The following is a 10,873-nucleotide window of genomic DNA, read 5'->3' as shown; positions in this document are numbered from 1 at the left end:
AGATGTCATATACTAGTACTGTGCAATCATGTTATATTTAGATGTCACATACTAGTAATGTGCAATCACGTTATATTTAGATGTAACATACTAGAACTGTGCAATCACATGTCAATCCCATTAGATGTCATATACTAGTACTGTGCAATCATGTTATATTTAGATGTCACATACTAGTAATGTGCAATCACGTTATATTTAGATGTAACATACTAGAACTGTGCAATCACATGTCAATCCCATCAGATGTCATATACTAGTACTGTGCAATCACATGTCAATCCCATCAGATGTCATATACTAGTACTGTGGAATCACATGTCATATTTAGATGACACATACTAGAACTGTGCAATCACATGTCTATCCCTTCAGATGTCATATACTAGAACTGTGCAAGCATGTTATATTTAGATGTCGCATACTAGTACTGTGGAATCACATGTTATATTTAGATGTCACATACTAGTACTGTGCAATCACATGCTATTTTGAGATGACACTATTTTTAGATGACACTATTTTTTTAGATGACACTATTTTTAGATGACACTATTTTTTTAGATGACAATATTTTGAGATGACACTATTTTTAGATGACACTATTTTTTTAGATGACAATATTTTGAGATGACACTATTTTTAGATGACACTATTTTTTTAGATGACAATATTTTGAGATGACACTATTTTTAGATGACACTATATTTTTAGATGACACTATTTTTAGAAGATGACACTATTTTTAGATGACACTATTTTTAGATGACACTATATTTAGATGACACTATTTTTAGATGACACTATATATAGATGACACAATTTTGGCTACATCCTCTTTAGTTGGATCATTATGGTGATATAATATGTAATATTCTTTTCCTAATGTCACTACAATTGTTATGTCAAAATACTGTCTACCAAATACAGAAATTTGTTTTTCATAATGTTAAATCTTTTTAATTAAGAAAATCATATTTTTATATTACAATTAAGGGCTTCTATTTTCAGTGAGTATGCGGTTATATGGACATAAAAAAACGACATTTACTTAAAGTTCATCTCACGTCCACATACAGTAACCACATATTCACCCAGAGTCCATAATTGTTACATATTTACCCCAGCATCATCATGTGTGTTAGCACAGCATGTTATATATAAGTACAGTGTAGCCACATGTAATACATAGAAGTGTCATCAGATATTTATATTACAGTGTAATTACGTATACATAATGTCATAGGAAACAGTTCTGTTGACAGCATTTCCTTAATAAATATAGTCATAAAAGGTTTATATTCTGTTCAACTATATAGTTTATATATAGTATTTGCAACTACTTTCCAAATAAGACAATCAGGCTGTGTTTTATTGCTGGGATTTAAATTGATGTAAATTACAATATAAATTGTAGTATTTATAACATTGCTGGACACAAAGTGAAAAAGAAAATAATGACTAGCATATATTGCTTTCCATGTACTACTGTGTACTAAGAATAAAAAGAACAAGAAACCAACCCTGTACAGGTCCTTCATGCATATCTCCTTGTGACCTCAGGGTATCCTCCTACCCTGGTTCTATTGTTCTACTGACAACTTAACACCTCCCTAAACATCTAGGTACAACAGATCACCACTCAACACAAAGGGTCATGTCACAGTTCACTGGTCCCAGGTCATAGGACACAGTACATTGCAGACAAAGGTCAGTGGACATGGTCTAGTGATCAGTATATATAAGGTCATGGTCTATTGGTCCAGCGATCGCCGGGACAATGGCCTGAGGACACAGTCTACCAAGTCAATGCAATGAGAGGATGTCCAGCTTTGATAAAAAGATAGTGGACACAAGGTGTGAGGACTGCTGTCTTTGAAGTCTGAACACTGAATACAAATCTCCTAGATTGTGAGACAATAGGTCACTAACCTGCTTTTGATCCTCTTACACCATACACAATACACCCATCATTTCCTAACATAGATCTTTTGATCTCATAGATAACTAACCACAGACCAATCTCAGAGGTGCCCAGAACCGGCCAATGAGTATCGCAGAGTATATAAGTAAGTAGACCCTCAGGATGGTCATTCAACTGGTAAATTAGTACCACCTCCATAAGCCTGTAAGACATTCTCCAGTTCAAACACACTTCACACATTAGCCAAGTGTTCAAAACTGACCTGCCTTATCTAACGATGGACAAGACTTCAAATAGCAACCTTGGGGTAGATGTACAGAAACTTGTGACAATACACAAGAATGCCACAAGACAACTTCAACTTATAGGTATGTACCATATCATTGACAGGGTGTTAGGAGCAGGTTTCCCTTTCATTCAATTACAAAAAGATTTAGTTGGAATATATAAATCAAAAGAACAATAGTAATGTTAGGGGGCACATTAGGGACATATCCATTGAAAGTCCTACTTTTTACCTGCTCAGCTTGGCCCTAAATGACTAAAATTGACAGTGAGCCTTTAAACAATACAAAATCAAAATTATGCTGAGCATCAAAATGAAAGATGAATACTTTGCAGACTTCCGTAACTTTAAGTAAGAAAACTTGTTTATGTTGCATTTATATCTGATTATACTTTGAGATAGAAAAACAGCCTTAAGTGAACCTTCTCCATTTTAAACTGATTAATATACCTTTAACCTTAAAAACATTTTACATTTTAAAACCACTACAGTATAACTCTGTTATACCGCCACCTTCCGTCAATTGACATTTTGGCGATACAACAAGTTCTCCTGTTAATTGGCAAGTGATCTACGTATACATGTACGTATACGTATGTTTGATCAGGTGCACATATGCCACATCTAAACAATCAAAATTCCAACATGCATGTATACATATGCAATTTTTATTGTACATAAACATTTTGATACAATGAATAGTTTGCAAATTTAAATGAGCAATAGTAACTGTACGATCATTATGTTGCATGCGAGTAATAAACGTTTGTTGTACTGTATGTAGTGTAGGCCTACCGTATCGACCAGATTGTCAGTTTCAAGCAACTTTCTATTTGTTATTCAAAATGTCACCAACAGTGTGACGTTTAATAGGAAATATCCTACAAAGCAGTTAAATGATTGGCAATATCTTGTTGTGTAGCTATTGGATTTGAATCGTAAAATTGAAAAAATATTCATTTTTTTTTTTCAAAATCCAAAACAAGCCGTTTCCTCTTTGGAGAAGCCTTGGTGTGAATTTGGTGAATTGTATTCAGGTGTTAATTAATAAGGCACACATACTACATTGTATACGTAATGACAACAAATTTTATAAAACTGACCCACAGGGCTCACTCAGCTGTGAAATCAACGACACAGGTAAATTCTCTGTGACGTAGCATGGCGGTGTTATCGGGGGCCCACAAAGGGATAATTACACGACTGTTCTCAAAACATTGTGGCCGATGGAGGTACCCGAGTTTAACGGTACAGCAGTGCATTTAAGTGTGGGGAAATCAGTTCTGACAAAATTGATGGCGGTTTGCGAGTTTGGCGGTACCACAAGTGACGATACATCTGGGTTATACTGTATTTGCAAATTTTTGCATTCAAATGTAAAATTTGGCTCCTGTTTAAATATATTTTATATTTAATTGTAGACATGCAGTTGGAATCTCTCACCAGAAAGGTGTTCGATGCCCAACTGAATGGAGACAGGGGCTTCATGTTACAGTTAATGACCCGGAAATCAGTGCTGAAAGGAGTCAGGAGGGCCTACAGTCAGTTCATACAAAACAAAGCTAGCCAAATAACGGAGTTATGTACCCTTACTCTCACATCGGAGGGGTCAGAGAGTAACAACATAATCGCCGAGATAACAAGTGCTGTGTCAAATCATGTTCTGACCTCCGATGACCTTGCACCAGCTGTGACAGAAACATTTTGTTTGTTTTCTAGATGTAGTTAGATACCTGATAGACAAACCCAATGAGGCTTTACATGGACCTTTAACTGTGTCCTATTTAATATATATTGTTCTTTAAAGAAATGGGAAGCACGATTTCCATGACCATTGGCTTTGTATCACAATTGCCAAGCTTCATCTTGAAACACCAATGGCAAATAAGCTCAAAGATTAGTTTATGGTGCAATTTTAACATTTGTGCATTTGTATATTAATTTATGGATCAATGATCTCCCTTGTTGTGTGCCAAAAGTTGCTATTATCATTGTTATATATTACTTAAATAAATTATTTATCCTTAAAATGCTCCTACTGTTTTCCCATTGATACAAGCTGATTACACTGACCCACTGACGAGGATTACTAGTAGATACGATCAGCACGTAGCTCATATTCAACTGTCAAAGCCATTTTCTTCAAGAGTAAGGAACGGTGAGAGAATCAGACAAATCAATGGAATGATTCAAGTGGGGTGCTTTCCTAAGAGGTGTATAGGTGGTTATTCATGTTATTATGTCCAAGAGAAGGGCATGAGTGTCCACTTCAAACCCAGTCAAAGTTGGAGAAAATTCTTAGTATCCCCCAAAGAAATATGAAGGAAGGGAACAAGTGTGGAGAGATCTACAATATCCAATGTGCCACTTGCCGATCATCCCACCAGGTATATCATGAATATAGAGATATTGGCACCAAAATTCAGAAGCACTACATACTGACCCACAGAAAGCAAGGCATTGACCTCTTATGCCTCTGCTCTACATGCCCTGATGAAAAGCCCTGACATTGTATTAATGCTAAGGAGGGAAAAAGATCAGGTAGAGCAAGATATCAAGAAAGCCATATCACATAAGGCTTGAACCTCACCATAAGTGGCTGGAGGTATAATCTGCCTCCCATTTACAGCAAGCACCTTTGTGGTTGTGTCACTCCTTTGACTGATGTAACCATGCCAACTAGCCTCCACCACTAGCATGACCAAGATGGACAGTAACCATGAAAGCTTAGTGGTTAGGTTTTCAACATGTGATCAATGTTAAAAAAAAATCCCCTATACTGACTGTAAATATAGTGTATTTTAAATAATTTAATGACAATAATGTAATTTTAACCAACAGAACATGATAATTTACCACAAGGCAATATAACTATTCACTTTGTCCTATATATATACCCCCTATTTGATCGGGGATAAACTTCAGTGTCTGAAGTGTTAGCTCAATGGACTCTATCATGCCACCTTGTTAATTCTTAAAGCATACAAATCACCCTTTACATTCATGCTCCCAGCCAGTCCGAGAGTGTCTGTACTGTACCCTTTACTTACGTTCTCACTATCACCTGTCTGACACTGTGCCTGTTACTTACATCTGTGGCGAAGATAAGGAAATCTTGGGTCATGCTGTGACAGGTGATGCGTGAATCCTGCTGGTCCATGTCAGGGAAAAGCTTGGATTCTCTTTCATCCGTTGTTCCAGCAGTTTCACCCTCAATCTGTAACACACACATTATTTAATTTACAGTTAGATTCTATCAAATTAATCACTATGACTGCATGCAAGCAAGAGCTCATATATAATCTACTGTTTCCCAACCCGAAAATGTTCAGGTTTTCCTGTCACACCTTAAAAGATAATTACAAACAATTTATATGTTGAATGGAAAGTCAAGAACTAACTCCAGCTATTAACAAGATTTCATGTATTGTGGTCCAGATCAGTTATCATGATGCATAATATGTACCAACTATACTAAAACATCAGTTTTTGTAAAGTACAAGTTTGAAGTTATCATGATGTAACAACCATTTATCATAAATGGCATTGCGATAAGTTTGATGATAGAAGATATACATGGGTTATTCACTGATATTCCACACTTGGTTCATTTTCCTCATCATTACAATTCACCGTCACCAAACATAACTATCAGTACATAAACGAATGTAATAGGTTAACTAATGCCATTCACAATGAAATATAAACTGAACTGTAAAGTTAAATTGAAATCTATAGTTATTTTGGAAAAAAAACATATTCAAATGTAAAAAATATAAAATTTGATATCTCAACTTATAAACCTCGTACACTTTATAAACTGCACAAAATTTCAGTGAAGTACATTTGAGGTAGCTAGTTCCAACAAACTGATGTCTACAGGCATTACCATATAAAATACATTCACTGGACTGGACCCAGGAAAGAAAAATAATAAATCTACAAACCATATGAAGCTGGACTCGACCCTCGAAGCTGACAGCAGCATAATCAGCGTTGAGACAGATAGTGCCCACAGTCCCTAGGTACTCCCGGTCCTTTAGTTTTTCAAGTCCTACAATGAAACTGAAGCTTGTACAAATTTCCAGCCCCTAGGTATTCTCAGTCCTTAACCAAGTTATTTCGGTATGATGGGGTATTTGGTAATACAAGTTCGAGTAAATGGGGCTCCACTGTAAAAAGTGGTAAATATAGCTATTAAACTTCCCTTTTCTTCTTATACCTCAAACCATCAGGTCACTTCAGATTTACAAGAGATAGAAATGCAAACGAACTTATTGCCTTTATGGATAATAGCAGTCAATTTAAAGACATGGAAGTCATTACCAAATGTAAAATGTCCAAGCTCAGACTTTGAAAATGTATTGATATTAAGTAAAAGTTGAAATACACAGATGTATTTAATTGTATTTCCTGGGCATTAACGTAATTTCCATGGCCTATGTTTCTCTCATATAAGAAAAGTAAATAACGATATAGTGTTTTTGTGTTATGCTAGGTTATTTCATAAAGTGGAATTATCAAAAAAATATCAGTCCTGGACTGGAAGTCATGAAACCTACAGTAGTGATGTGAAAAATTAACAGGTACAATTACGTAAATGTACTCGGACTCCTTACATTGTATAATTTCCTTTTCATTTCAACAAGTTGAATTATACTTATGGTTAATAATTAAGATTCCATGAATGAAGTTTTATCATCAGTCTTAGTCTGTCTGCCCCTGAATTGCCTACCATTGTCTCCCAGGAGGTAGAACCACGCCCGGTTGTTCATGCCCACTGCCAGATGATACGGTCCTATTCCCAGAAAGGACGGCTCCACGTCTATAGGGATAGTCAATGGAGGGTCCTAAAAGCAGTACCAAGGTATGTGTTACTGTACCTGAATATTCACTACATTTCTGTAGATCACAATGAAATTTTTCCAACTGTACATCAATAAACCTGATTGACGTTAGCTTATGTAAGTTATACCTGATTGACGTTGTCCTCTATGGTGACCTCTAGCAGTGAAGTGAGGTGAGCTATCCTGGTGGAGGAGGCCGACGCCAGCATGGGAAGTCTGGTCAGGTAGACATGGAGGTTACCTTTCTGGGTCGACACTGCCAAGAGCTGACCGTCATCTGTCCAGTTTAGTTTATCTAGACCTCGCTCATCGTCCATGTTGATGATGGCAAACATCTCCTTTAGGTCTGACAAGTCGTGAATCTTGATACTTTAACAGATCAAACAACGTTCCTCCATTAGTATATTTCATATATCTTCAATGTAAAATGGATCAGATGTATCTTTATATTAGAGTACCATGGTTCTGACTTAAAATAAAAATATATGTCTTGTCTGGTTGGAAAAATGTAGAAACACTTCTACATGTATCATGGAATCTTGCTAATCCACACATTTACTTTATATTGAGCTCAACCTGCAGCTTATTTTCCCTTGATTAATACTGCAAGTTCACACTTAAATTTACAGAAACATTTCTCATCATAAGATATAAAGACTTTGAAACACTTTCATAACTAGAGGAAACAAGAGGCCCATGGGCCTTAACAGTCACCTGATATATTTATACAGAGAGTTGGTTTTGTTTTTAACATGAACAGAAATATTATTCAAAGTAACAAAAAACAATAAAACCAGCTTATTCAATATCTAGCATACAGATTTAAGACTAAAAAGTATTTGAAACTAGCACCTCTGATTCTAAACAAGAAAAATGAAGAAATTTTAGCACACTGGCTCCTTTGAGCCTCACCCCACAAGCCCTTGGGGGTAGGGCTGGCTCAAAATTTTCAAAGTATCAAACTGTCAACTCAAGGTTATAATTCCAATCAAGTTATTAACATGTAATATTCAAAGTATCATTTGCCATTATAAACCATAATAAATTTTGCCCCCCCCCCCTTCTTCCCCAGGGGGTAAACGTGAGACCCTAGGGTCATAAACCTTAAGACCCTTCCATCTATGAAGAGTATTTGATTCTACCATATCTGGGTCTTGAGAAGAAGATTTTTGAAATTTCAGTAAATTCGACCCTTTTTGGCCCCACCCATCAGCCCCTGGGGGTCAGTCAGGGCTGATATGTGCTTATTATCAAACTGCTACCTAATACTGATAATGCTAACCCAAATTGAATTACTTCCAATGGAAATTAAACAAATGTTGGTCCAAAATGTGATTTCCCTAAATAAACTATAGTAAAGTTTACCCCCTCCCCAGGGGGAAACATGAGACCCCAGGGTCAAGAAATTCACAATTTTGGTAAAGCACCTTAGGACCCTTTTGGCCCCGCCTCTCAGGCCCCTGTGGGCTTGGGACTAAACTGGCCACTATTTTTGTTGACCTTTGTCCATGGATGGTCCCTGCAAAATTTCATTGAAATTGGTTCAGGGGTTTTGGAGAAGAAGATTTTTGAAATTTTGTCAATTTGACCCTTTTTGGCCCCGCCCCTCAGGCCCCTGGGGGCTTTGGACTAAACTGCCCACCATTTTTGTTGATCTTGTCCATGAAAGGTCCCTGCAAAATTTCATTGAAATTGGTTCTGGGGTTTTGGAGAAGAAGTCGAAAATGTAAATTGTTTACGGACGGACGACAACGGACAAAAGGCGATCGCAATAGGTCACTTGAGACTTTGTCTCAGGTGACCTAAAAACAGACTAGGAAATATTGCCGCATTTCCAAATCAAGGACACAAATTAAATAAGTTTTCAAAGTATGGAACATCATGATTAGATGGTCCACAGTCTCTCTTACTGACCAGTTGTCTCCACATGATGCAGCCTTGTTGAGGGAGTTGGAAATGGCAATACATGTCAAGTTGTCCTTGTGGTTTCGAGCCTGGAACAGCTCCTGTAATGTAAACTCGGTAAGTAAGGAGAGGGATATCAATTTTACAGAATACACACCACCATCATAGTCAGGCTTTTCTTTCTGTATAGTTATAAATGAATTACAGACCATAAACAAGACACATTTTTCTGAAAATCGATTAACATTTATCAAATTCTGAATTTATTTTCTTTAGAAAAGGATATTAAATGCATAAATTGTTGAAGGGCCTTAAATTATTTCTAAAGATGATGTGTTTACCTTTTCCGCTCAAAAATCCATTTGTAATTTTGCAAAGCTGAATTTTTCTAAGATTTAGAACATAATGTGTGGTTCAAGAAAACCTAATAAGATTATAAATTACATGTTGATAAAGAAATAATCCAGTTAAGCTTTGAAAGAAAATATAACATATAACAATCTTTATTTAAAGGTATCCAGTACAATTATGTAAAAAAACAAGCTGTGTCTAAAACAAATGAAATGAACAAATATAAAAGAAACATTAAACAGCAAAAACAATAACAAATTTAATGAAATGAATGTAACCTAAACAGCTTTTTTCTTCATTAGAAAGATGTCCGTATGTAATGTTACATAAAACATTTCAAACAACTAACAGTTCAATCAATTTTGCATTACATGATTTTTGGGGTTTTATTTTTAATGGCCTATCAATTAATGTCAGTTTTTTCAACTGATGATTTCACAGAAAGAGTTTTGTGGTTAATGGGAAAATTTTAAAATTGCTTAATGAAAAAATATGATTTAAAGAGACAGTGTAACCCTATAGCTGTATATTGCCACCTTATAGCTTGTGAAGGGAGTATGAAGATGCAGCCATATATCATATTGTCACAAAGGACTTGTAACAATGGTGGTCAGATGTAATGTATGTATAAATATAAAATATAGACAGAATGACTAAACAAGCCAGAAAATGGATGCACATGCCCATATGCATTTTTATTTTATATGTAATAGTTGATCCTGCTATTTTGTCTCTGAACTCTGAGATAATTTAAAACATATCAAGCAACAACTATGTACAACCAATTTTTTATTGATATCATATAGCCTACATATAATGACTAAAAAGACATACCAACCTTAATCTTATAGTGAAATCTCATCAGACGTAAAAGGCTATTTTACAGGTGTTTATATTTGTTGTTTACTTGTGTGAAAGAAATCCAAGCACAAATTCTAAAAGAAAGGTTTGGTCTAACCAGCGATGAAACTAACTGATACATCGAGTACAATGCAAATTTGGGGAAAGAAAAATAATCCAGAGTCCTTACAGTTCTGACTAAAAATCACTACACATAGCTTCAGACATTATACTTCTGAAGGAAAACACTTGTTATTATTTTCACTGTTTATTGATGTTTACTGATTGTTTATTGATTGATTTTCAATGACAATCACTAAATTTCAGCTACATGGAAACATATGGTCATATTAATGGGTCCAACTAATAGGAATGCGTGCCCTTGTTCTAGAAACACAAGGAAACTATGCAACTTTGGTGTTACAAACAAGTGTGTCATCTTGAGAAAAATTGTTCTGCTTTGACTAATTGGTAAAGGTGTATAAATTTGGTGATACAACAGTGGCGATACATCAAGGTTACACTGTAGGTTGTTGTCTACTTTTGGGGGAACGAGGGAGTCACAGTTTATTTGATTGTAATTTTTCATGTCAGGAAAACAATGGAGTACCCATGTAATATATAACATTATACAGACAGATACCTTAGGAATTCTTAAATGTCCCTCTTGAAATTCCTGTAATTATGGACCAATTAAATCACAGGATCATGTACCAATAG

General features: G+C 35.6%; 2 protein-coding genes across 3 annotated transcripts in view; one reads left to right on the top strand and one right to left on the bottom strand.

Annotated features, from left to right (window-relative positions):
* The window catches only part of LOC110455966 (WD repeat-containing protein 19-like), a 54,915-nt gene that overhangs the window by 35,640 nt on the left and 8,402 nt on the right, over positions 1 to 10,873 (bottom strand). Inside the window, exons 9-14 of one of the 2 annotated variants that reach the window (XM_021506439.1) lie at positions 10,797 to 10,829; positions 8,972 to 9,063; positions 7,186 to 7,426; positions 6,946 to 7,060; positions 6,158 to 6,264; positions 5,302 to 5,427 (exon numbers count right to left, since the gene is read on the bottom strand). In XM_021506439.1, coding sequence (XP_021362114.1) covers positions 5,302 to 5,427; positions 6,158 to 6,264; positions 6,946 to 7,060; positions 7,186 to 7,426; positions 8,972 to 9,063; positions 10,797 to 10,829 — 714 coding nt within the window. The remainder of the gene's footprint in view (positions 1 to 5,301; positions 5,428 to 6,157; positions 6,265 to 6,945; positions 7,061 to 7,185; positions 7,427 to 8,971; positions 9,064 to 10,796; positions 10,830 to 10,873) is intronic. The other variant, XM_021506440.1, reaches the window with a different exon arrangement.
* On the top strand, positions 2,112 to 4,315 carry LOC110455967. Its single transcript, XM_021506441.1, has 2 exons — positions 2,112 to 2,292; positions 3,632 to 4,315. Exons 1-2 carry the CDS (start codon positions 2,202 to 2,204, stop codon positions 3,937 to 3,939), a joined length of 399 nt encoding a protein of 132 aa, XP_021362116.1. The 5' UTR covers positions 2,112 to 2,201; the 3' UTR covers positions 3,940 to 4,315.

The sequence above is a fragment of the Mizuhopecten yessoensis genome, unplaced genomic scaffold, assembly GCF_002113885.1.
Source record: "Mizuhopecten yessoensis strain PY_sf001 unplaced genomic scaffold, ASM211388v2 scaffold8447, whole genome shotgun sequence".
Taxonomy (NCBI): Eukaryota; Metazoa; Mollusca; class Bivalvia; order Pectinida; family Pectinidae; genus Mizuhopecten; species Mizuhopecten yessoensis.
This window is presented reverse-complemented; position numbering and strand designations above follow the sequence as displayed.